The sequence below is a fragment of the Solanum lycopersicum genome, chromosome 11 (assembly GCF_036512215.1).
Source record: "Solanum lycopersicum chromosome 11, SLM_r2.1".
NCBI lineage: Eukaryota > Viridiplantae > Streptophyta > Magnoliopsida > Solanales > Solanaceae > Solanum > Solanum lycopersicum.
Genome location: NC_090810.1, coordinates 60,314,849 through 60,342,818, shown reverse-complemented (window position 1 = coordinate 60,342,818; position 27,970 = coordinate 60,314,849). Strand labels below are relative to the sequence as shown.

At 31.8% G+C, this 27,970-nt stretch overlaps 4 protein-coding genes and 1 long non-coding RNA gene across 9 annotated transcripts; 1 reads left to right on the top strand and 4 right to left on the bottom strand.

Annotated features, from left to right (window-relative positions):
* LOC101252656 (putative disease resistance RPP13-like protein 1) lies at positions 1 to 5,131 on the bottom strand. The gene is given in 5 exon segments (XM_026028244.2): positions 1 to 268; positions 351 to 417; positions 531 to 598; positions 983 to 4,845; positions 4,930 to 5,131. A coding segment is annotated over 1 exon segment (3,825 nt). The 5' UTR covers positions 4,837 to 4,845; positions 4,930 to 5,131; the 3' UTR covers positions 1 to 268; positions 351 to 417; positions 531 to 598; positions 983 to 1,011.
* Positions 5,132 to 10,379: 5,248 nt separating this feature from the next.
* Positions 10,380 to 11,389, bottom strand: LOC112940362 (uncharacterized). Its single transcript, XR_011212509.1, has 2 exons — positions 10,893 to 11,389; positions 10,380 to 10,814 (listed from the first exon to the last, which is right to left on the bottom strand). It is a non-coding gene; the product is annotated as an uncharacterized lncRNA (long non-coding RNA).
* A 4,895-nt stretch (positions 11,390 to 16,284) lies between these two features.
* I2C7 (putative disease resistance protein) lies at positions 16,285 to 18,221 on the bottom strand. 4 transcript variants are annotated; one of them, XR_011212239.1, is made up of 3 exons: positions 16,809 to 18,221; positions 16,553 to 16,597; positions 16,285 to 16,457 (listed from the first exon to the last, which is right to left on the bottom strand). XR_011212239.1 is itself a non-coding variant. In XM_069290701.1 (2 exons), the coding sequence occupies exon 1, from the start codon at positions 18,087 to 18,089 to the stop codon at positions 16,830 to 16,832; it is 1,260 nt and encodes a 419-aa protein (XP_069146802.1). In that variant the 5' UTR covers positions 18,090 to 18,220; the 3' UTR covers positions 16,285 to 16,597; positions 16,809 to 16,829.
* LOC101256843 (pentatricopeptide repeat-containing protein) lies at positions 16,285 to 27,231 on the bottom strand. 2 transcript variants are annotated; one of them, XM_069291495.1, is made up of 3 exons: positions 25,613 to 27,231; positions 16,553 to 16,597; positions 16,285 to 16,457 (listed from the first exon to the last, which is right to left on the bottom strand). In XM_069291495.1, the coding sequence occupies exons 1-2, from the start codon at positions 27,072 to 27,074 to the stop codon at positions 16,554 to 16,556; spliced, it is 1,506 nt and encodes a 501-aa protein (XP_069147596.1). In that variant the 5' UTR covers positions 27,075 to 27,231; the 3' UTR covers positions 16,285 to 16,457; position 16,553. The 2 variants fall into 2 exon arrangements, with proteins under 2 accessions (XP_069147596.1, XP_004251424.2); XM_004251376.5 differs by lacking the exons at positions 16,285 to 16,457; positions 16,553 to 16,597 and having other exon boundaries at positions 25,485 to 27,230.
* On the top strand, positions 24,254 to 25,133 carry CLV3 (protein CLAVATA 3-like). The gene is made up of 2 exons (NM_001372139.1): positions 24,254 to 24,446; positions 24,726 to 25,133. Exons 1-2 carry the CDS (start codon positions 24,324 to 24,326, stop codon positions 24,882 to 24,884), a joined length of 282 nt encoding a protein of 93 aa, NP_001359068.1. The 5' UTR covers positions 24,254 to 24,323; the 3' UTR covers positions 24,885 to 25,133.
* Positions 27,232 to 27,970: the final 739 nt, after the last annotated feature.

Here is a 27,970-nt window from a genome sequence, read left to right as displayed (position 1 = left end):
TTAAAATTCAAATCCACTTCTTCGAGCTTATTCAACCATTGCGAGTTATCTTTCTAATTTGATTTAATTTTCTGTACACAAATCTTACAAAATGAGTACTCTAACCACTAGTTGAGTCCCAAACATATTTAGAAATCGAGTTTGTCAACTTACAAAAGAAGCTTGCACTAGAAACATGAAATAGTATCAGCGGTACACTGATTGTAATCGCCCTTCTTTGATAGTCGCATCTCAAAGACTTGCCTATAACAACAGACCTGAAAATTCACTGTGGACAACATAATAGCTTTAGTGGAAAGATTTAAAAAAAAAAAAAAACTCGGGAACAGATGTAAAAATAGCAGCAGCACCTTAGAAACACTTCCTACGGACAATTAATGTACCAGACTTGTCGTACTCGCTCTTCAAAATCCACATCTGATTAAGCACAAAACATGTTTAAGTTAGCAACAACACATGAGTTCAAACTGTAGCTTAAAATTGCAAAAGTATATGCAAGAGAAGATATCTAAAGACAGGGATTTTCTAACTCGTTGGATTAACACCCTGCAAATGTATATCTATAGCCCTTACCTATCAAAATGTAGTTGTCTGGTCGCTATACGAAAGAAAAAAGATGTTTCGCTTTTTTTGTCTACCTCTTTTATCTATCAAAATTTCTAGTGACATAGGATGGTTGATGATTACAAGAACTAAAAACTTTTGATTAAACATGGTGGCAATTAAGACTTGAATAAAAACACGGTAAGAGCATAAACCAATAAGCCATGAGAAACATAAAATCATATAACATCTGACAATGGAAGTTGCAGTTATTTCCTAAAACTTGTGATCGAATTATCCTTTCAAAAAGTTAGATTCTGTATGGAGCTTACCTATAAAGCTATGTGTTTGATGATGAGCACGACATGATTTAAAATGAAAAGAATTAAGAAAAAAGCAAAGTGAAATAAAAAGCTTCTGAGGGTAACGAATAGCTTACATCAGTTGGAGAGCCATTTGTTTTAATTGTTAAATATATTCCCAATCGATCTGTATGGTGGGGATATGAGCAATTTGTGGCCAGTATTCCCCCTTTACAAATTCTAGTAGTGATCTGAGCAATGGACATTTGAAAATCCATAGTTTAGAGAGGGAGGAGGGCAGTGCTGATTCTGAAAGTGATTGGAGATTAGGGCAATTGTAGATGGTCAGGTGAGAGAGGGAGGAGGGCAGTGCTGATTCTGAAAGTGATTGGAGATTAGGGCAATTGTAGATGTTCAGGTGAGAGAGGGAGGAGGGCAGTGCTGATTCAGCAAGTGATTGGAGATTACGGATTCGTAGAGTTTGAAGCGAAGTGAGGTGAGAAAAGGAGGAAAGCTGGCCTTGTGACTGAATCTGAGATAAATTACCAACAATACGTAGAAATTGAAGAGAGGTGAGGCTTTTGAGATGTTGGCTGCTTAATGTTATCAGATTGGATACCTCAAGTCTTGTAATAGAACAAGGCAACTCCCAATGTTCAATATCTTCGTCACTCCCATCATGATGGATCACTAACTCTGTGAGTCTCTGTAAATGCCACTCCTTTCGGCCATTCAACAGTTTCTTGCAATATCTGATATCGAGTTTTTGTAAATTGAAGGGCAATTCTCCTTCTATTTCTGGACAATTAGTCAGTCGCAGTTCCTTGAGAGATGGAAGGAGTTCCAGCATATTTTCTGGCAGACACTTGAGCTTCTCACACGCCGAAATATTCAGTGACGTCAGCTGGGCAGCTCCTCCACATGCCACCGATAGTTTTTCAACATTCTCACAATTGAAAATACAGAGAGTTTCAGTGGCAGTAGGAATCAAAAACCTAGTAACGTTGTGGCAACTCTCAATACTCAATTTACGTGCTGTTGGGATAAACTCAGGTGACATATCATCTACACAATCACAATTACTCACACCCAAATACTCCACAAACATCTCACAAACTGGTACCTCAAATTTCAATTTTGGGCAACCAGATATCTGTATTCTCTTCAAGGTAGTGGGCAGTATGCTAAAAGGAAAGGAGGTAACAGAGTTACAATCACTGATATTTAATGCTTCAATCTGCTTCATTGCTTCAAGTTGGAATCTAAACAGTTGAGCATCATCAAAAACAACTGGACAACCAACAACTTCTAACCTTTTTAAACTTGAAAATTGGATGGGTCTCTCCAAACTGAGCTCAGGGCAATTTTTAATTGAAAGTTTCTCAAGTGTAGGGAACTCTCCAATTCCTAGTGCGTGCCATTGCTTCCACTCCGTCATATCTTCAAATTTAAGCTTCTCAAGACAGTTAAAAGGCTTTTTGGAGGACAATCTGCCATAGAATTCTTCCGTCACCACTCTTATTCCATGCATCCCTTTAACGGAAAGGAATTTCAAACAAGGGAGTTGTCCTAGTGCTGGCAAGGAGTAACAGTCCTTGCAGTAGCTAAGAGACAATTTCACCAGCTTAACAAACAAAGGATCAGCTACCCAATTGGGAAAGTTTGTCCCTCTATATCCACTGATTACAACTTCTTTTATGTTTTTATGTGGGTGTAGCTCATCAAGTATGTCTCTTTCTGTTTGTGAATTGTCGGCAATACTACTTTTACTCCACTCCAATGATAATTGCTCAACATGATTCTTCTCCCTCATCTTTGCCTTCACAGCTTCCCTTCTATCAACCACATTTTCCAACTTTACAACTGATAGAGATCCATATAAGTTTTGTGCTTCACCCAAATATTCCATTCTCCAACCAACTACAAGAAACTTGGCTCCCACCAACACTTGGAGGCTTTTCAACCTGCTCAGATGTAGTGGCATCTTCAAGCGCCGAGTGTTGCTTACGTCAAGATGACGCAAGTTAATCAACTTCTCCATCTGCAGCGGCAGCTCCTCAAGTTTATAACAAGATGACAGGAGAAGTGTCTCTAAGTTATACAATCCACAAATGGAATCCGGCAACTTAGTAATCCATGTACAAGAAAGGTCCAAAAATCTGAGGAGCTTTAATTTGATAAACAAGTCATTTGGCAACTCCTTATTCTTGTAATGAGACAATGATAGTACCCTCAAGGATCTTAGTGTAGGCAGTATGTTATGCAACACCCTCTTGCTTAGATAGTGCGATCTGAATTCAATACGTATCGGAAGCAATGTCCTCAGCTGCTCCAATTTGTAGAGGGGTGTCAATTTCTCAAACTCACCATCTCTTCCCATTGAATAAGATACGTGCCAACTTTTTTCCAACATAAAAGATCCTTTTCTCTCTTCCAACCTGATACAAAGTTTTGAAGATGCAATTTGGGCTAAATCGTTGACAAGGTCATGCATTAGGAATAATTCCTCTATGTTCCTTTTAGAAGGATTTGGGACCTTTTCAAATAATGATCTTGATCTCAACTCTAGAAAGTATTGGTTGCCTAAATCTTGATTTATTTCATCTTTCACTGGTACGAGACCATTGGCAATCCATAGATGAATAACTTGTTCTTTCCTAAATGGATAATCTTTAGGAAATATTGCACAAAAAGAAAAGCATCACTTTAAATGTGCGGGAAGATCATTGTAGCTCAACATTAACGCTGGTAATATGTCATTGTCTCGCAGCTCCCATATTTCACTTCTCAAAATACATTTCCACTCATCAATCTCTGATTTGGGGCGTAACATGCCAGCGAGCGTCTTAAGAGCTAAGGGCAGTCCTTTGCACTTGGCTGCAATTTGTCTTCCGACCTCTTCAAGTTCCGGATGTCCCATAGGATCCATGTTTTCAAATGCATGTCTTTTAAACAAAGACCAAGAGGCTTCAGTAGACAAATTGCCCATGCTAATTTGCTCATTTCCCATCATCAAGGCAACACTGTCTTTGCGTGTCGTCACAATGATCTTACTTCCTATATCTCCTTGTACAAAAATATTTCTCAAGTCATTCCACTCGTTGTAGTTTTCATTCCACACATCATCCAAAACAATAAGGAACTTCTTTCCCTTCAAACTTTCCTTCAATTTGACTTGAAGCTGGTTAAGATTGTTGTGGACATCCTTCGAGTCAAATTTGCCAATTTCTTGGAGTAAACCTTTTGTTATTGTGAAAGCATCATATACCTCAGAAACACAAAACCAAGCTTTCAAAACAAAATGTTTCTGCACTCTCTCATCATTGTAAGCGGCTTTAGCAAGTGTTGTCTTACCCAAGCCGCCCATTCCAACAATAGGAACTGCAGCCAGATTTTTTCCCTTTGTATCCATAGACAACAAACGGCCAATCAAATTCTCTATTTCATTCTGCCTTCCAAAGATACCAGAATCATCAACCAAAGAAGTTGAAGGTGTTCTAGTTTCTTGTTTGGTCGAAATAAAATGCTCCTTTAAGCCAAGGCGACCAATTTGGTTTTCCAACACCTCCAATGTTTCAATGGTTTCTTTCAACTTTTCCTTTATGTTAAGAAAGAAATCATCACTCAAGCACAGGTTGAGGTCACTTACTTGTTGATTGCTTGTTTCTGCAAGATTTTGATGCTGGCCTTCCACCTTAAGCCTCAAAGCTTCATAATTGAATTCTTCTATCAAGTTTTCAGCGCCTTCCACAGCACTCTGAAGCTTATTAAACCATTGGCTCACATGTCGATTTGATGCTTGCTTATTCTCTGCATCACTTAGCACAATCTGAAGACCAAGCAAAATGTCCTCCAGCTTCTTTAAGAGCTTAACATGATCCTTATGCTTCCGAAACATGTTGAGCAGATCACCGTTAGGAGCAAGCCTATCAAAGAGAACATTCAAAGCTGAGGAGAGAAATGCACCACCAACTGCTAAGCCAATCTCCATTTCTCAAATCTGCAAAAGCAAAACAAGGAAACACAATATGATTCTTTAACAAAATATATCTTCAAATACTGTCTGTTATGAGCTTTATTTTACCTGCCGAATGCTAAGAGTAATTTGCAAACAAGAATGATCAGCGATTGCTCTCTCTTTGTTTAGTACAACTATGTTCTAGCTAATCTACAAGAAGCAAAACTTTCCTCTTTTCTCTTTTCAAAAAGTTGAATAATTGAGGCAAGTATCTTTTGCTTTATGTCTATTCATTACTTTTGCTTTATGCACTTATTCATTTTTCAACAGCTCAGTGTAGTGTGCTTAATTGAGCCCAGCATATCATGAATACGTTTTAGAATTGGATTCTGTAACATTTTCCTTTTCTCAATGGTATTATTTTTTCTGTGTTTACTTGAGCTGATGGCCTTTCCGAAACAATCTCTGTACCCTACAGATAGTGATAAGGTCTACATACACACCCCACTTGTACGTGGGTTATACTTGGTATGTTGGTTGTTTCTATTTTTCTATGTTGACCTAACATACAAACATCCAACATATACTGTAGTTTTAGCAATATGCAAAACTACAAAATACAGACTAAGAAATAGCTTCTTCTTTTTTTCCTTTTACTGAAGCAACAACTCAACGGATTGAGTACAATTAGCATATGTTTAATATTAATTGTAATAGTGGCATATTTAGTTTTAAAAAATCTATCTCCAACCTTCTCACTCTATAGATTTTTCGCTAGATTACATATAAACTCTCTCTACCAGACACCAATATTTCGGCCATTCACCAGCTTCTCGCAATCGATGATCACAAGTTGTTGTGCAATCCTCAACTGTTTGTGTTATAACTATGTATTCTCTCTTTAAAAAAAAGAAACAAGAATAGGATTCTTATGTTTTTATGAGGAATAAAATGTGTACTAAAAAAAGGGAACTTTCGCAAATAACCAGTATAATAAATCTAATTATGCTTCATTGCTATAATTCACATATTTATAAATTGTAGCTATAGTTTAAGCTTACTCGTTGTATAATTCGCGAGTTTTTATAATTTGCAGGTTTATATAATTCGCGGGTACATTTGTATAATTTAGTTATTTTTGTATAAACTTGAAAAATAACGAATTTATACAATTTACAAACATTTGAAGTGTAAACAGTTTTACAAATTATACTATATGAAATTACATTATACAAAAGTTATACAAATTTCGATTTATACAAACGTGTGAATCAACCTATTTTTTCATTTCAAAATAGATTTGAATCAATTGAAGCATATGAAAATATTTTTGATTTTTTATTTTGTGGTAAATTGAGATTACTAGATAATAATGAGAATTTTTTAAAAGAAAACATTGTCTTAACCTTGAACTTTCTTTAATGAGTGTAGGCTGTAGTTATTTGGGTTTTTTCAAAAATACTAGTTTCTAACAACGTGCGTTGCACGTTTATTTTTTACTATTGTTATATAATTTAAAATTGTGCTATCAAATAGAAAATGTTTAAATCAACAATATTAATTTTACCAATTATATTTCATGTATCAACAAAAATAAATAAAAAGGGATTGCACATTTGGCATCAAGCAAAAAGTATGTAAAATTAATTAATATAATATAGTCTCTTTTAACTTTGTCTAAGTCTTTTTTATGATCTAAATATTAGTGATAACCTTTTATAGCCATAAATGGATATGAAAAATACATGCACACTTATTGATAAGATTGCCTATATTATTTTAATGAGAAATGATAGAGTGAAATATTTATATTATTTTTAAGTAAGGTTCTAAAATTAAAAGACAGTATTATCAAAATTATACAATATTAAAAGCAATTACATTTAAAATATAAAACTGACAGATATATAATTTAAATACTGAACTTCATATATACATCTACTTCAAAAGCTCATAATAATAGTTAAAAGATTACAACACCACAATGAGTTTATTAGAACGCAAAAGAAATTAGAAACAACAATAATCTTCGTGATGGAGAATATATATCGAAAGAGTTATGAGGACTTAGGCATGTCTAAAAAGAAGTCTTCAAGTTCTTCTCCCCACCTCATGTATTCTATTTTTTCATGTCTTTTTTTGCCTATCATAGATGAAATAGTTTTTTGATTATCAGTTGAATTACAATTTTTTTTCATTTTTCACTGGCTATCACCTAGTTCTTAAATAGCAGTAAAAAATGTCTGTTTAAATTCTATATTTTTCAGTTCTAAAATATATAGATAGATGGAAAGATGAAAAATATATGTCATAGTTAGACTTAATAAGAGAATTAACATTACAACTAATAATTATTGCTTTGAACTTGGAATTTTAGTCTAGTTTGAATGAATAATTAAAAAGATGAAAAACACAAATCATTGTAATTAGTAATAAGTGAGGCGATTACAAGTCATCTCAATAATTTATTATTAAGTCATTCATATATAATAACACTTTTAATATCTTAGTAATAATAAATCAAATAAATAAAACCAGTGGCATTAATCAGATAATGGGGGGTCACTCTTTTCATATGCCAGTAATTATTCTAGGATATACATACATGTACAATTAAAATATATCTTTTCACATTCTAAACATTTAATTATTTGCTTATATTTTAATTAAGAATTAATTTAAGGAAATGCAAAAGTCATCTATATTTTTATTAAAATGATACAATTTAACATTTAAACTAAATAATTAAATGCTTTTATAACATTTTAATTTACAGTAAGGGTAAAATTATAATTCAACGTTTAACTTCTTTTGGTTCCCTGTTATAATAATACAAGTTTCTGAGGACGTGCTTCGCACGTGTGTTTCATGTGAATTTTTATAGATACGTTGGAATGACTAAAATTTCATGGAAATATATTCGTAAATTGTAATGAATAATAAAATGTAATAATCAAAAAATAAGAATAAAGACTTACGACAATAAAACATTCATAGAAAACTAAATTAAGAAGTCTAAAAGAGTGAAAAAAAGACAAAAAGAAACAGAATATTTAAGTAAAAATACAATATAGACATTATTCTTATAAGATTGATATATATAGATGAAAATATAAGTACAAAATTAGTACATAACTCTCTGAGTTTTTATCGACTCCTTTCATATCCTATCAAAATTCAAGAGTCTTCATCATCTGTTTTTACTATAGATTAAAATAAATAGCCTAATAATCTTCATAGGGGTTTAATGAGATAAAGAAGTTGAATTTATATAAATAGAATAGAAGGAATATCAAAAGATATCTTAAAATTTTAGTTTAAATGTTTGGAGGTTATGAATATGAAAAGATGAGAGTTGTGAATATTAAGAGTATAAAAGTTAAATAAGTAATTAGAAAATAATAATAAATAAATGAAGAATATGAAAAAAAATTAAAGTTAGCAAACCATGTAAAAAGAACAACTAAAGTTCAAATCATGTAATTAAGCATTAATGAATTTAAATTTGTGAAGCTAGAGTCATTCTTTAATAATAATCAAGAGGACATTATCAATGTGCACCTCCATTTTGTAGATTTGCACCCTTTAAATTATTAAATTTCGTTGTTTCTCATAAAGGATAATACTTTATCCATATCAATTATATTATTCATGAGAGGGGTCAAGGAAAAAGTTATAAGAAGAGGAAAAGAAAAGAAATTTAGGTAAAGATTTTTTTTAAAAAAATTATAATTATTACATACATATAGATTATAGATGATAAATATTAATAGATTAGATATTTAATTAGGAATTAATTTTAGGAAGTCTAAAAGTCATTAACATTTAATTAAATTTATACAATCAAATATTTAAATATTTTATAACAATTTAATTTATAGAAGGGGTAAAACCGTAATTCAACTTTCAACTTTTTTGTTCATGCTTTTAATAATACTAGTATATGGGCAAGTGTGTTGCACGTTTACTTCATAACTATGAATAAAATGATAAACAATTTAATTTTTTTAAAAATGTTTGTAATGTATAGTTAACTTGAAGAATTTTTTTTACATTAGTCCTCCCTTTATTATAATTTTGATTATATATTTGTTTAAAAGATAAAATAAAGTAGCAAAAAACATAAATGGAGGCACACTATCTTATGATTAACTTTCTTAAAATGTCTTTTATGTCTCATAAAAATGTTGAAATTAAATTAATATTTATACATTTCAAGAAGATAAAATGTTTGACATTAATTAGTAAAAGATGAAATTCCCCTTCTCATTAAGTAGAATGCAATTAAGTAATTCAAATTTATAAATAAAAAACTTATTAGAAGGAAATAACTAAGATTTGAAGTGCAATGATTGATATTTAAATTATGTAATTGTACAAATAAAATATTTATATTTAATTAAATAAATCAGATTTTAATTTAATGGAGAGTCAAAATGACAATATTAGTTCTTACAATTAAAAGTTTGTTAAAATATATTTTACATTTTTTTGTTAGAAAATTAATAGGAGCAATATTTAGTCAAAGGATAAAAGATCTTCTAACTTCTTAAGCATTTTGATGTATCATTTTTTTGATTTTGGGATTTGGATCTCATGATAATTTTAATGAAAATTGTCGAAAAACTATAGATTTTATCCACAAGCACATGTAAGAATGATTCTTTACAAATATTTAAAATTTAAAATGCATAAATGTAATTATTAATAAAATTTGAAATTAGAAAATCTTGTAGGCATTAATTGTTTTGCATGTCTTATACACTATTTTTATGATTGTATTTGTCTCATTTTCTAAAGCAAAAATACACCCTTCAATCAAATATCCTTAAAACAATTACAAATACAGAGAAAAAGTATCATATATAGGAGAAAGTTTAGCATAACGCAACCAACAAAAAATAGAAAAATTCTATGACAATCTTTTTTCTTTTTTTTTTTTTTTTTTTTTTTGATAATGCAAATTGAAACAAAGTTATAGTAATAAACATTCAACTTTTGACCATAAAAAATTAAAATATTTGGAAGACAAGTTAATGGAAGTGATATTTAACTACATAAATGGAGGGATCTTACCATAGTTTCGATCTCGACAAATAATTTAAAAAAATAAATACATCAAGCTTCGATACTTCAGTAGAATCACATTATGCCTTGTAATCTTGACATAAATCCTCTTGACTTGAAATTTTCTTCACTTGATTAAAGCTTCTCTAGTCTTCCACACACAAAAATTGTATCACATATAAATCTTTCTATAAAAATAATATTAAGAGATTATATTTATAGGAAAAAATATAGCTTTGGAATGTGAAGATTCACTTACAAGTGTTATAAAAATTAAAGACAAATATTAATTAAGAACATAAATTAATTTAGAAGATAAACCATATACATGTATCTATTTAAAGGGTAAATATTTCAAGAAAATAAATTAAATTAGATATTTTAATTAAGAATTATTCTAAAGAAGTGCAAAAGTCATTAACATTTCTATTAAAATAATGTAACTTAATATTTAAATTAAATAGTTAAATATTTTTATAACATTTTAATTTATAATAAGGATAAAATCGTAATTTAACTTTTAACTTTTTTGATTCCCTCTTATAATAATATATGATATGATAAAATTTTTAGTTTACACTTTATATCGAATATAACTGATATGAGTTGGGGTGAGATAGTTGAGATTTTTCTATCCTTAATTAGAATTTAGGAGCATGAGTCGTAGAATGGGAAAAAATCATGTCAGGAGCGCCGCTCCTTCAAATGTACAAATTCGAATTTAGTTGGACTCCAATGTGGATATCAAGCACCGAATGAGCAAACAACATATCCACTATAAAAATATATCACTACTTCTTGGAGTTTAAGAGCTTAACATGATCCTTATGCTTCTGAAACATGTTGAGCAGATCACCGTTAGGAGCAAGCCTATCAAAGAGAACAGTCAAAGCTGAAGAGAGAAATGCACCACCAACTGCTAATCCAATCTCCATTTCTGAAATCTGTAAATCAAAACACACAAAATGATTCTTTAACACAATATATCTTCAAATAGTCTCAGTTAAGATATAAATTTCTACCCAGGGACAATTATATCATGAATAAGTTGGTGCAACGGTAAATTTGTCTACACGTCACACACAGAGTTGAGCTGTGAAGGCTAATAATACTAATTTTTGTATTAGGTTAGGTTGTATACATCACATTCCTTTGAGATACACCTTTTCCCCCAATCATATTAACGCGGAATGCTTCATATACCAACGTGCCCTTGCCCTATTCCTCTGTGTATTGAAGCACAATATCTTAATTTAAGAGCCTAAGATTGAAAAGTCTCATTTTATTTCGTAAACATCGTGCTCTAGTAAGTAAACTAGGACATTAACATTAAAACAGAGTGAGTACATCAATTCACTGCTATATGGTCTATTGAGTTATTATGAAGTAGTGGAAAAAGTACTAAAGCTTGGGATAAGACAACACAAGTTGTGCCAAAGTAATTTATAAAGTTCAATTGTCACCAAACCTAATAAAAATCAATGAAAAGTAGGGATGAAAATGGAGCGTGATAGATGCGGACCAGGATGAGGCGGGTTTGGACTTATGCGATTGCGGGGTGGGGTGGGTTAGAATAGTCATCGAAAAAAAAAATATCTCTACACAACCACATACACCACATCTGCAAAGCAAAATAAAGAACCACAAAATGGTCTTAAAAAATTAATTTTGAGAAGATAAATGTTTTTATCTTCAAAATTACTAAAGAAACTTTACTTTACCTGTTAATGCTAATTATAGGTCGTTTGGTAGCTTGTTTGGAAATAAATTATGCAAGTTTTAAATTATGTATAAGCGATATCATGTTTGTTAGTTGGTTAAGAGGTAAGTTATCATGTATAAAATTAATTAATACGGTATTTGATTATACTTAAGTATTTTATACGGAATATAAAGATTAAATAAGTAAAGCATGGACTAAATAATACATAGATTTCATTATAATTAATTAAAGGAAAAAACAAAATTGTCTTTATTTCTCTTTTTTAAAAAAAAACAAAATTTTTCACCCAACAAAAAGACAAGACTTTCACCTAACAAGAAGACAATTACTATTCATTATTTTCTCAATTCAATAATTGAAGCAAGAGGGGTAGGGTTATTAATTAGGGGGGACTAAAAAATAAAAGAGTTAAAATAGAAACTTACAATATAATTAACATGTATACTTTACCTTCTTGAAGAGTTCTTTTTATTATTATTATTATTTTTTTAAAAAAATCATTATTTAATAATTTTTTATACATAATAAACCATGACGCACTGCAACAAAAATTATCATTAATAGAATGTATTTTTAGTGGCAGTTGTCACTCTTCGTATATGTCCCTGAAGCCTTTAGCGACATTGGTTCTAATGACACTTAACTAATTTCGATAAAGACTTTAACACTCTTTATTAACGTCAATATTTAATGTCTCTAAAAGATATTTTTATTATAGTGACGTTAACATGTGAACATCATTTGTATGCTTTTGAAACATATTCAACACCCGCAAAGCAAATCAAAGAACCACAAAAAGATTTTTTTAAAAAAAAAAAATTGAGAAGATAAATATTTCCATCTTCAATTTCTAAAGGTACTTTTACTTTACTTTTGATGTGGGTCATTTCGTAGCTGGTTTGGAAAATTATACAAGTATTAAATTTTGTGTAAATGATAAAATGTTTGATATCTGGGTTAGTGGTAATTAATTCATATCTAAAATTAATATTGCGTTTGCTTGACAATTTAGAAATTCACACAAGCAATACACAAATCTATATAGTATTATTTTATACATAATAGAAGATAGAATAAATAAAACATAAATAAGTAAATCATGCATAAATATTAGTACATAAATTCCATTATAATTAATTTTTTTTAATAAGAAGACAAAAACTTTCACCTAACAAAAAGCTAAGACAAAGACTATTCAATAAAATAATTGAAGCAAGAGGTGAAGGGTTCTTAATTAGGGGTGTAGAAAAGGGGGCCAACCCCAAGTGGGGGACTCAATATTAAAAGAGCTTAAAATGATAAATTTTTACCCGAACTTATAATTATATAGTGTTAAAAGTGACCTATAATTTGCAATATTTCTTAAATATTACAGAATTTGAGAATAGAAAGAGCAAACATTAGCAATTTTAGAATATGTTTTTTTTTGTGAAAATACTATTAAGTGTAAAACTTAAATATATCATTGAATTATTAAAATGGCTTATATCTATGTCATTCGTATATAAATACATGCCCCTTGAAATACGCAAATCCAAATTTGGTTTGACTTCGACGTGGATACCAAGCACCGAATGAGAAAACGATATATCCACCGTAAAAATATATAACACGTAGCTAACTACGAAAACAATTGCAACGGTTGTTCAAAATCCGTCTAATCAGATGATTTCAAATTTTATAGAGAGAATCTCTTTAGGCTATTCCAACAAATCTAAACAATACTTCAAATTTCTTACATAAAAAAGACACGATTTGAAATTCAAATTCATTTCTCAGAGCTTATTCAACAATTGCGAGTTGTCCTTTGAATAAGAGTTCAATATTTTGATTTTCTGGACACAAATCTTACAAAATGAATACTCTAACCACTAGTTGAGTCCCAAACGTATTTACAAATCGAGTTTATCAACTTACAAAGAGGCTTGCACTGGAAACATGAAATAGTATCAGCGGTGCAATGATTTTAATCACCCTTCTTTGATAGCCCCATCTCGAAGACTTGCCTATAACAGCAGACCTGAGTTCACTGTGGATGAGATTGCTGTAGCGGAAAGAACAAAAAAAATAAAAAAGAACTCGCAAACAGATGTAGAAATAGCAGCAGCGCCTTAGAAGCACTTCTTGTAGACAATGGATGGACCAGACTTGTCGTACTCGCCCTTCAAAATCCACATCTGATTACTTATTCACCCAAATATTTCATTCTCAAACCACCGCGACTATCCACTACAAACCTGGCTCCTACTAGCACTTGGAGGCTTTTCAACTTGCTCAGATGTAGCGGTTTCTTCAAGCGAGAAGTGTTGCTTATGTCAAGATGACGCAAGCTAATCAACTTCTCCATCTGCAGCGGTAGCTCCTCAAGATCAAAACAAGATGACAGCAGAAGTGTCTCCAAGTTATACAATACACAAATGGAATCAGGCAACATCAGAAAGGTCCAAAAATCTGAGGAGTTTTAATTTGATAAAAAAAGTCATCCGGCAACTCTTTAATCTCGTAATGAGACAATGATATTGCCATGAGATCAATACATGTCGGAAGCAATGTCCTCAGCTGCTCCAAATTGGCGACGAATACAGATTTTGGCGGCAACTGTAGTTGCACTAATAAAGACTTTTAGGTGGCGACAAATATAGTTTGTAGCCGCAAGTATAGTTGCCACTAATAAAGACTTTTAGTGACAAATACTATATCTTTTGCGGCAATAATAGTTGCCACTAATAAGGAATTTTAGTGGCGACTAATATAGCTTTTACCGGCAACTATAGTTGCCGCTAATAAATACTTTTAGTGGCAACTAATATAGATTTTAGCGGCAATTATAGTATAAATACTTTTAGTGGCGAATAATATATCTTTTAGCGGCAATTATAGTTGCCACGAATAAAAACTTTTGGTGGCGAATAATATAGCTTTTAGCGGCGATTATAGTTCCTACTAATAAAGATTTTCAGTGGCGACAAATATCGCTTTTAGAGGCAATTATAGTTGCCACTAATAAATACTTGTAGTGGTGTAGCCTTTAGCGATACTTTTAGTGGCGACTAATAAAACCATTAGCAGCAATTTTAGTTGCCACTACTAAATCTTTTAGTGGTGACTGATAAACTTTTACCGGCAATTATAGTTGCCACTAATAAACACTTTTAGGGGCAACTAATAAACCTTTAGCGGCAATTATAGTTGCAAAATACTTTTAGTGGCTACTAATATATCTTTTACCGGCAATTGTAGTTGCCACTAATAATACTTTTAGGGGCAACTGATAAACCTTTTAGCGGTAATTATAGTTGCAAAATACTTTTAAAGGCGACTAATATATCTTTTTTAGCGGCAATTATAGTTGCCACTAATAATACATTTAGGGACAACTGATAAACCTTTTAGTGGCAACTAATAAATACTTTTAGTGGCGACTAATATATCTTTTAGCGGCAATTATAGTTGACACTACTAAATACTTTTAGAAGCGACCAATAACCTTTTAGCGGTATTTATAGTTGCCACTAATAAATAGTTTTAGTAGTGACTCATATATCTTTTAGCGGCAATTATAGTTTTAGGTGACTCATATATCTTTTAGCGGCAATTATAGTTGCCACTAATAATACTTTTAGTGGCGACTGATAAACTTTTAGCAGCAATTGTAGTTGCCACTAATAAATACTATTAGAGGCGACTAATAAACGTAGCAGCAATTATATAGTTGCCACTAATAAAACTTTAGTGGCGACGGTCAAACCTTTTAGCGGCAACTGTAGTTGCCACTAATAAATACTACCGACAAATAAACCTTTTAGCGGCAATTATAGTTGCCAGTAATAATGTACATGTGTTACATTAAACAACTTTATTCTCATGTACCTTAGGGTTTTATGAAATTTATACACTACATAACCGATGTTGCTTTATTTTTCTATTGGGATCTCTTCAACGGTTTTAATATCTTCGTTAGCGGTATAAACACTTAATATGCATTCAAATTAATAGGTTTGTTTATTTTATTTGAAGACAGTTTATGGGTGATAAGACCTTGGAGTGCGTAGTTAAGAATTCGATAATAGGTTGGGGGGAAATTTGATCATTTTCTCAAATTGTAACATTGTCCAGCTTTTAGTTGAGGTTACATTACTAACAATGCTAAGAATGTTGACAATACATCCTAAAATATTTCTCTGGATCTCGCAATTGTGTGAAGTAATGAGTGTAGGATTTAGGTATTCGGGTTTTTTCAAAAATATTTGCACGATATGAGTTGTGTTGAGATAGTTAAGATTAATTCTCCACTCAAAATTAGAATTTTAGTTGTAATGGAAAAAATCATGTCAAGAGAGCCACCCCTTGAAATGCGCAAATCCAAATTTAGTCGGATTTCAATGTGGATACCAAAGAGAGCACCGAATGAGAAAACGATATATCCACTATAAAAATATATAACACGTTGCTAACTACGAAAACAATTGCAATTGTTGTTCAAAATCGTCTAATCAGATCTCCATCAAATGACTTCAAATTTTATAGAGATAATCTCTTTAGGCTATTCCAACAAATCTAAGCAACACTTCAAATTTCTCTCTCTCACACACACACAAAAAAAAAGTCACGATTTGAAATTCAAATCCACTTCTCGAGCTTATTCAATTATCTAGAGTTATCATTCTAATTTGATTTTGTGGACACAAATCTTACAAAATGAGTACTCTAACCACTAGTTGAGTCCCAAACAAATATACAAATCGAGTTTGTCAACTTACAAAAGAGGCTTGCTCTGGAAACATGAAATAGTATCAGCGGTACAATGATATTAATCACCCTTCTTTGATAGCCCCATCTCGAAGACTTGCCTATAACAGCAGATCTGAGTTCAGTGTGGATGACATAATTTCTTTAGCGGAAAAGAACAAAAAAAAATAAAAAAGAACTTGCGAGCAGATGTAAAAATAGCAGCAGCACCTTAGAAGCACCAGACTTGTCGTAATTGCCCTTCAAAATCCACATCTGATAAAGCACAGAACATGTTCAAGTTAGCAATACCAGCCCCATCGAAGAAAATATAGAATTATATAACATGTGACAATGGAATGTTGCACTTATTTCCTGATTGTTATCCCTGATTTATCTATGTGTTTGATGATGAGCCCAACATTTGATTAAAAAATGAAAAGAATTAACAAAAAAAGCAAAGTGAAGTAAAAAGAATAGAGCTTACATCAGCCTTTTGTTTTAATAATTAAAGGCATTCCTCATCGATCTGTATGGTGGATATATGAGCAATTTGTGGCCAGTATTCCCCCTTGTCGAATTCTAGTAGTGGTGTGAGCAATGGACAGTTGGAAATAGATAGTTCAGAGAGGGAAGATGGCATCCCAAGAGATTGGAGATTAGGGCAATGGGAGATGTCAAGGTGAGAGAGGGACGAGGGCAGTGCTGATTCAGCAAGTGATTGGAGATTACGGAAACCCATGATTCGTAGACATTGAAGCGAAGTGAGGTGAGAAAATTGGCCTTGTTCCAGCATTGACTGAATTTGAGGCAAATTACCCTTCACACAAAGATGTCGAAGAGAGGTGAGGCTTTTGAGATGTTGGCTGCTTAACGTTTTCAGATTGGATATAGAAAGTATTTGAATAGAGGTAGGCAACTCCCAATTCTCACCACCAACAATCTCTTCGTCATGAGAGATCCATAACTCTGTGAGACAGGGGAGTGTCCACTCCTCTCGGCGGCTCACCAGTGTCTTACAATTCCAGATTATAAGTCTTTGCAATCCTCCTTGAGGAAAGGACTCTATTTCTGGACAATTATCCACATACAGATGCTTAAGAAATGGAAGGAGTTGTGGCAGCCACTTCAGCTTCTTACAGTTCCAAATAGTCAGTGACGACATCTGGGTCCCCCCACCGGATAGTTTTTCAACATTCTCACAATTCTGAATAAAGAGAGTTTCAGTGGCAGTAGGAATAGAAAACCTAGTAAGGTTGTGGCAATTCCTAATACTCAATTCGCGTGCTGTTGGGAGCAACTCAGCTGATATATCATCTATACAATCACATTCTACCACACTCAATTCCTCCAGAAACATCTCAACAAATGGCGGATCCAATTTCAATTTTGGGCAACCAGATATCTCTAGTCTCTTCAAGGTAGTGGGCAGTATGCTAAAAGGAAAGGAGGTAACAGACTTACAATTTCCGATATATAATTCCTCAATCTGCTTCATTCCCTCATAAACAAATCCAACTTTAGGAGAACGAATTACTTGAAAACTTTTTAAACTTGAAAGTTGGACGGGTGTCCGTGTCTCCAAACTGAGTTCAGGACAATTTATAATGTCAAGCTTCTCAAGTGTAGGAAACTCTCCACTTCCTAGAAGGTGCCATTGCTTCCACTCCGGCATATCAGAAAATTCAAGCTCCTCAAGACAGTTAAAAGGCTTTTTGGAAGACAAACTGCCATAGAATTCTTCCGTCACCTCTCTTATTCCATGCATCCCTCTAATCCAAAGGAATTTCAAACAAGGGAGTTGTCCTAGTGCTGGCAAAGAGTAACAGTCCTTGCAGTTACTAAGAGACAATTTCACCAGCTTAACAAACGAAACATCAGCTAGCCAATTTGAAAATGTTGTCCCTCTATTAGCGGCAATAATAGTTACCACTAATAAAGAGTTTTAGTGGCGAATAATATAGCTTTTTGCGGCGATTGTAGTTGTCACTTATATATACTTTTAATGAAGAATAATATAGCTTGCAATTATAGTTGCCACGAATAAATACTTTTAGGAAAACGACTAATATAGCTTTTAGCGGCAATTATTGTTGCCACTAACAAATACTTTTAGTGGCGACTAATATAGCTTTTAGCGGCTAACTTTTAGTGTCAGCTAATATAACTTTTAGCGGCAATTATAGTTGCCACTAATAAAAACTTTTAGTGGCGAGTGATATAGCTTTTAGCGGCAATAGAGTTGCCACCTAATTAAATACTTTTAGTGGCGACTAATATAGCTTTTAGCGGCAATTATTGTTGCCACTAACTAATACTTTTAGTGGCGACTAATATAGCTGTTAGCGGCGATTATTGTTGCCACTAATAAAGACTTTTATTGGCAAATAATATACCTTTTAGCGGGGATAATAGTTGTCGCCTAATAAAGTTTTGCGGTGACTTCATAACTTTTAGCGGCGATTATAGCTTTTAGCATCGACTAGAATTGTCACTAATAAAGACATTTAGGTGGCAACTAATATAGCTTTTGGCGACGATTAGTTGCCACTAATAAAACTTTTAGTGGCGACTAATATAACTTTTTAGTGGTGACTAATATAACTTTTAGCGGCGATTATTTATAATATATTGCCATTTGTCTGTTAACGTGTGTGAAACTCAATAGCCTAAATATATAAATAAACAATATGAAAAAGGATATATAGATGTATATGTACAGTTTGGTTTAGATTTTGGATAATAACATAAGTTTGGTGGAAAATTAATTCAACCTATTCCACTTTTTCGTAAGTCGGTAAAGCGTATTTCTGCATCTATGAACCAATTTTTAGGAATATATAAAAAAAACTATAAGATTGACGAATTTTTAAAAGTTAACTTCTAATGTAAAAAATATGCCTCAAAATGATGAAATTATATGTAATATTTCTATCATATCATTACGAAGATTTTTAAAAAGTTTTTTTTTTTAAAAAAATTTAGTACTCCAAGGCGTCAGATTCATGGACTAATACTCATGAGAAAATAAAAAAATCATCTTATTTATAAAAATTGGCTTGTGAATGTAAAAGTATGTGTTATCTAGGTTTGATTCAAAATCCAAGAAACACCAAATTCAATATATTATGCTCATTTAAGAAAAGCCAACATAACTTTTTATTATTCTACTCCTTTTGAAATATATGGAGAATTGTTGGAAAAATGAATTTTGATATCGAAAAAATGAAGTCTTAGAATTCATGTCTAAGTTAATTCTCTTAATATCATGTTTATGGATATGATTTAATTTTCAACATTTAAATTTCATAAAATCAGTATTCTAACCACAAGTTTGAGTCCCAAATATACTAACAAATCGAGAATGTCAACTAATTATAATTAAGAGGTGGAGGCGGTTGGTCCCAAGTAAAATAAAATTGGAAAACTTTCACATATAGCCACTTAAAAATAATTAATTACTCTCTATAGCTATAGTTTGATAATTACAATTTGTAGCTACATGTTATTTGGAGGAGAAAGGCGAGCGAGACTGGGAGAGAAAGAAGAGAGGGGTAAAAGAGTGGGAGACAGATAAATTGTATATGATATTGGTTAGATAATTGTATATTATACATATGTAATAGTATATATGGCAAGAGAGACTGGGAGAGAGAAGAGAGAGGCGAGCGAGAGAGGGCAGAGAGGTAAATTGTATATGTATATAATTGTATATAACTGTATATTATACATATACATTTGTATAAATGGCAAGCAAGATAGGGAGAGGGAGGAGAGAGGCGAGCAAGATTGAGAGAGGGAGGAGAGAGGCGAGCAAGAGAGGGCAGAGAGTGGGAGAGAGGTGAATTGTATATGTATATAGGCTAAAAAATTGTATGTTATACATATTTATTTGTACATCCTGGCGAATTATACATATACAAACATGACTTATTATACAAACTCGAAATCACCCCCCTTAATTAATGTGCAATGTTAGTCGCGAGTGATAATTATAGCAAATTATAGCTATGATGAGTAATTAAATAGTATAAATTTGCTTATCCGCGTAATTTTCCCAATAATAAAATTCAATATTTTTGTCATTTTCTACTTATTTAAACGTTGTGATGGACTAGTAATTAGTAAGTACTCATTTTTAATCAGAGTTCTTGATTTCAAGTCTTCTTGGATTAGAAGATCATCTTTGTTAGAGAGTGTATTACCTTTAACGTGAAACTTTTTGGTGTAAATCCAATTTTAATGAGCTAATATAGATATCGAATATTAAACAGGACCAAAGAAAAACTATACATTTGCTCCATATATTAGTGTTTGCCAGCTTGAAAAATCATGAAATTGCCTTTTGCTGGAATCAATTGCATCATATCTTTCCAATGATGTAAGTAGGATATTCTTCCAGAACTTTATGTTGATATATATATATATATATATACTATGATTTTAAAGGGAAAATGGGATGATATATCTTTCAATTTTGTCATTTAGAGATGATATATTCGTTGTTATGGAAATGGCTTGTATATATTTCTAGTTATAAACAAATGGCTCACATATACCCTTTTCCTCTAACGAGAATTAAAGATAATAATTTTAATCTAATTTTTTATTATTTTTTTCTAAAAAATATAATCTCATATGAATAAATTTTATCCTCGTCAAACATTTTTTTGACTTTTTTATTTTTCAATAACTAATTTAAAATTATTATTTTTTAATCAAATTTATTTATATTTCACTAATATTCTTGTAAAACTTATTGTAGATGACCAAATTTTTTTCTTCGAATACAAAAAATCAAATTACAATATAGAGAAAAAAATAGTTTAAATTTTTTCTTCTTTAAACTAAGGAATGAAAGAAAAAAATAAAATAAGAATATGAAACTCAAATAATTATAATAAAAGAAGTCAAAATAATTTATGTATGAAAAAAATTAAAAATATACCTTAAACTTTGATAGAAGAATCATATATATCCATAAATAATTTTTTTAAAAAAAATTAAAAGTAAAAAATATAAATTTAAAACTAATTTTTTAACTTCCGTTAAATGAAGAGTATATGTGAGCCCATTTTATAACGGCAGGGGTTATATGTGAGCCGTTTGTATAACGGTAAGGGTGTATATGAGTCACTTTCATAACAAGGGGTATATCAGCTCCAATTGGCAAAGTTGAAGGGTATATCAGACCCTTTTCCAAATTTTAAATATTTATAGTGTGATTTGATTAAATTTAAATTCACGTTATAAGGTGCGAGGGCTCATATTTACTGACAGTAACTAATAAAATATTTTTATATTTAAGAATTCAAATTCAAGATCTTTAATTAAATACGAGAGACTCGAATCATCCCTCCGCAATTCATATTGGTACAAGGATAGTACAACTACTATTTATTTGAGAATCTAAGTTTAACAGAAACTACAAGTTGTATGTCAACTTACATACAATCCTAGGTTCCTCTCTTCTTCTTCTTTTTTCCCTTTTTGGGCATATAGTCTTTGTACTTCCAAATTAATCACAACTTGAATTTTAAATATCGTGTATATATATATTACGTATTAACACTTCTTAAGTTTTATATGATTTTATTGAACATTTTAACATATTTTAGTCGATATTTTGGTTTCGTTATTATGGAGATAGTTCTTCCTTAATAAAAGGTATTAGATTGAAGTCTTTGATAGGGATCGTTTACGATAGTAGGGCTTTATGCGGTAAAAATCTGAATTAGTTAGACTTCATCGTAGATATCAGATGTCAATGAAATAATATTTTTTTAAAAAAAAAACTTAAATTTTAAAAATAAAAATGGAAGTGACAGTAGAGCCTTCCAATAGCTGGCTAGTGTTTCAGAAGGTCAATCCAAAGCATCAACTAAAGGTCTCTACTCTGTCTTTCTGGTTAAATATGAATATTCAATTTTATACGTTTTAATTTATTTATCTTATTTTAATTTGATATTAAAAAAGAATTTAAAAAAAGTTAAACTTTTTAATCTTATATCAAAAATATCAGGCAGTTTTGTAGTTTTAAACATAATATATACAATTTAAATTTTTTAAAATTGCTAAAAAAAAGAAGAAATAAAGATTACTTTTATGAAAGTTTTTTTTAAAAGATTAATCAGATTGTGAGTTTTTTTTTTTTTGACTTATTGATGTGATGTTTATATTAGAGAAGCCAGCAATGCAAGTAGCTGCAAAAGGGTACTAATATATATATATATATTATATTATATCATCAATCAACCTTAGATCTTGATATGATGCTAATAATTAATTTTATTATTATTTTTTATTGATATTCGAATTGCGATTTGAAAAAAATAATCTTTCATGTATATTCATTCAATGACGGAGACCAAATTTAAATCGAGTGGTGTCAAAATTATACAACGTAATCAATTGTTTAAAAATGAGAAGAAGAAAAAAACACTCAAGTTAAAACTTGAGCTAAGATCGAAAAACCGATCATTAAGAGTTTTTACAACTCGTTATCTTGTGTCACGAGATGTCAATATTAATATCTATCGAAAAATAATCAAAATTTGATTTATAATTTTCCGATAAACATATATTGTTGGACACGTCATAGACAACATATGTTATCAATAAAAGATCGGATAAATAAATTAAAACGAAAGAAATAAAGAAAATTAATCATATCTAAAGTAATGATTACACTTTGTTTAAGATATTGTCAGTAATATATATTTATCAGTACAACTTCAAATGTCAAAAATTTATCCTCAAATTTTCCTATTGGGTTGGGCAGGTGTCCTTTTGCATGAAATAATCCCTACTAATATTTACTTGTGATAAGATAGGTGCAGTTATTTTCAGATAATAAGCCGTCACTCTGTCTTGTTACTGCAGTAAAAATAATAATAACTATTTTCTTCGTTTTAATTTGTCTGATATTATTCGATCAAATTTAAAGATAAGTTTTATAATAAGGTTGAATATATAGTCAGTAGATCCTACTTATAAATATACAAATAGAGTTTACACACATCAACTTTCTCCAGATCCTATTTATAAAATTATACTGAATATATCGTTATCGGTTATCGATTTGACACAAATTTTAAACATTGAAAAGGTGACAATGAAAGAGATCCATAGTACAGTACTTGGTGGGAATCTAATTAGCATAACTAAAACTGAGAGTTGTATGGGTTTTATATACAGCTACTACTATTATATGATCACTACGTCACAATATCTTAATTATCATTGGTTTATAGTACTTTCATTATAGAATCACTAAGTACAGTTTGATGCCAAATATAATCCTTTTTCTAATTTTAATTTTTTTTTTTTTATACAATATTGTTTTCTATAGTGTCTAATTTAACCATTTAATATTTGAAATTCAATATCCTACAACATAATTTGGTGTTTCGTAGCTAGTCTTACCAGTATTCTCATAGTTTCATGTGTTTCGTATTTCTGTTACTTACATGTTATTTTTTGTGTTTCGATTATCTTGTATTATGTTGATATATAAAACTAATTCTGACTTTAGCTAATAAGTAACTCGAACGAAAAAACAATCTATCTAACCCCATAAAGGCAGGGGATAAGGTCTCTCGCCCTCCTCAAACTCTACTTGAGAAATTACACTGATGTATTGTCGTTGTTGTTATTGTTAACTCAAACTAAACACAAGATAAATTTAATCTCATTATTTCTTAACCAAAGCCTCTTAACTATTTTCTTTGAGCAAAGTAAAATTGAAAGAATCAAATAAATAACTGAGATGAGCTCATCTTTATGTATTGCCTCAGCATGTAGAGGATTTCAGAACTGCACTGTCATATCATAAAAAGTATACTTATGATATACAATAATGGCTGCATGGCTCATCATTTTCTTTTGTTCTATAAATTGGCTTTTACTATCTTCACTTCTTATGCACTCAACTAACACTGATCCATTTTGTTTCATTACACACTTAGATCAAGAACTTGCTTTTTCATTTGCTTCTTGAAAAATGTCTTTGATCAATGCTAAATATTTCAATCTCTTTGTCTTGCTGATCTGTTTTTTAGTAATTCAAGAATCTCATGGTCTGTCTCTAAAGGAAGTTGCTCCTGTGAAACTCCTAAACAGAAAGGTTTTTAACTTTTCATCTTATTCTCATACTATCTTTTACTATTGTCTAATTCATTTATACTGTCTATTCATTCGTGAGTCTTTACTGCCCTGTTTTTTTTTGTTACTTCCCTTATTTCGATCATCCACGAGGTTGTAGAAAGAGAGAAAGGGGGCGGGGTGGCTATCTAGGGGAGTTGTTTCGGTTGTATGTCACGAGAGGTCTCTATGGGGACAAGTGAATCATCGCTTAGATTTCCATGACTAAGTACTAATCGTTGAAAACTATATGTGAATGCAGGTTTTAGAAAGGCAGTGGGCTGCATTTGGGAAGGTATACTACAAGCATGCAGAGAAGATTAATGAGAAGTTTGCTGATTGGGAGCTAAGAGGAGTTCCAGCTGGTCCTGATCCATTGCATCACAATGGTGCTAGTCCTAAGAAACCTAAGACTCCATAATCATGCAATATTAGTATTGTTTTAGCTCTATGTTCAAGTTTTTAGTAAAGGGTAGTATATGGTTTCATCTTTCTGTTTTTGTTGTTTTTGGCCCAATAGAAAAGGAAAAAACAAAAAGAAAACGAAAATGTAAGTATGGGCTTAGGCTTTAGGCTAGCCAAGTTGGAATATTAGGATTTCATGTCTCCCTGATATGTATATAGCTTTGATGCAAAGTTTTCGTTTTTATAACTAGTACTAAGAAAACTCAAGAATGAACATAAGTTTTTGCTGTACTAGCAATGTCATCGATCCAACGAACGTTTTTGAGAAGAGACAAAGTCAGTTGAGGAACAACAACAACAACAACAAACACACATTATAGTCCAACAAGTGGGGTTGTGGAGTTTGGGAAGGGTAGTATGTATGCAAACTTATCCCTACCTTGTGAATATTGAGAGATTGTTAACGAATCAGTTGAGGAAGAAGAGACAAAAAAAACTCGAGTCCAAGACACATGTATAGAGCCTATTGCAAGTCCTTTGTAGTTCACGTAGAAAAGCGTGATTTTTAACCTTATAACGTGTATGTTATGTAGTTCAACTACGTAACTTGATCAGCTAAGTCCAAAGCGAAAAATTACTCTTCTTTATAATGATGTGTATGTAGCAACAAAAACGAAAGTAATCAACCACATTCATATAATTGACTAAAATCATCTTCAACATATCCAGACACTTTTAACTCACCTGACAAATGCTCAAGCATTGCGTAAACCTGCTCCGCATGTAAATGTGATCTATCTCCGGCCACAAATTCATTAAGGACACCATCAATCTCAATGGAACTAGTTCCCGGTCTCTTTTGAATCCCGAGCGCCTTCATTTTCTTCCTCACGGTACTAGCTCCACGCCAACTTCCCACTGCAGCATATATATTAGAAAGCAGCACATGATTTGAATCTCCATCTGGATCCAGTTCGTAGATATAATGCATTAGCCTTTCAGCTAATCTTACATCGCTATGATTTCGACAGGCTGCTAATATAGACCCCAATATAACTTCATTTGGCTTCACGGGCATTTTCTTAATAATGCCTAATGCATCTTCTAATCTTCCAGCACGACTGTAAAGGTCGACTATACAGCCGTAGTGTTCAATCCTAGGAGTAATCCTATGAACTCTCTTCATTGCTTTGAAATACTTCAGCCCTTTTTCGACTAAACCAGCATGGCTACATGCCGTGAGAACTCCTGTAAAGGTCACCCCATCCGGTTGAAAACCTTCATTTTGCATCAAATCGAAATATTGCAGTGCATCTATCGCGTGCCCATTGACTGCTAATCCAACAATGATTGAATTCCACGAAACCAAGCTTCTCCCAGTCATTCTATGAAACACCTGACACGCCAATTCTACACATCCACACCTACAATACATGTCGATCAACGAGTTATTAACACGAACATTATCCTTAAATTCACGTCGTAGGATAAACCGGTGTAACCATAGGCTTATACCAAGAGTCCCCAAATTAGCACAAGCCGAAAGAACAGAGATCATCGTTACATAATCAGGCTCCACACCAGATAACTGCATTTCTCGAAACCATACTAAACCTTCTTCAAAAAGGCCATTCTTGACAAATCCACCAACCAAAGCCGTCCAGGAAATAACATCTCTGTCAGGAATTTCATCGAACACCTTAACCGCGTTCTTGAAATCCCCATTTCTCATGTAACCATCAACCATCGTGTTCCAAGTCACCTTATTCTTAACACCCATATGATCAAAACTCAATCTCGCAAGCCCCACAAGTCCAAACTTCGAATACATGTCGATAACAGCAGTACCCACCTTCACATTCTGAGTATCCAACCCGAGTTTTCGAGCATACCCGTGAAGAGCAGAGCCAAAAGACAGAGCTTGATCAGGAAAATGGGCACAGCCGGAGAGAAGAGTAACGAAGGTAATGTGGTTAGGCTCAACGCCGGAATTCCTCATGCGAGTGAACTCGGCAACCGCCTCGATTAAACGGCCGTTTTTGCAGTGACGGGCAATTAACGAGGTCCATGAAGCTGTAGAGTCATTATTGCTGCGGTAGGTGGCGGCAGAGGCGGTGTTTTTATTATGGAGCTGGAGTAGTTGCAGCGGCGGCGACAGCAGCGGCGGAGTGGCGGCGGCAGTGACATTAATGGCGGGAAGGGCCATTGCATATTTTCAAATTACAGTTGAAGATCTATCCAATATATATATATATATTAGAGAAAAATAACCACTCTCGTTAAAAAAAAATAGACATTATCGTAGAGTTTCAAATTGGATCGAGTGAAAGGTTGAAAGCTTATAAAGGAACTTTAGGATATTATCGCAAAGTTTTACTCGTAAAATTTGAAATTTATGAAATAAAATTAAATAAAAATAATAGTAAGTGCTATTCCAGAATTCACACATACAGAATCATATATAACCACTTGATACAAAATAAAGCCATAATTATAAAGTTTCGAATAGCACGAGTGAGAGTAAGGTAAAACTTCGAATATTGTCATAAAATTTTGTCCGTAAAATTCGAAATCTATGAAAAAATTCCATAAAAAATAATAAACAAATAGTTTTCAGAGATTATAAATAGAGAACAACTATAAAATAGTCATTTTTCAATTATTTTAAACAAAAGTTAATCGATATTATGAAGTTTTAAATTGTAGATGTGTGGAACTTGAATCAATGAAAGTGGTTTCAAAGACATCAACGAAAAGTGATTGGTGGACATTATTTTAAAATTTAACAAATAGATATTTCATAAATAGCCTCTTTTCAATCACCATAATTGAAATTATTTTTGGTCATTTACTGATTCAATATTGATTTGACACTCTTCTTAAAGAAAATTAAATAGAATATTTCACCAATTTAATCAAACAATCTCTATATCATAGATTTTACTTTTGACAAATCAAATATTTTCTTTATTTCAATTTATATGACACTTTTCGTTTTTCAAGAGTCAAATATTTTAAGTTATAATCGGAAATTTACGCATGGAATTTTTTATTTTTTTTAAATAATAATGTATATAGTAGTAAACTACGTAAAAAATAGTA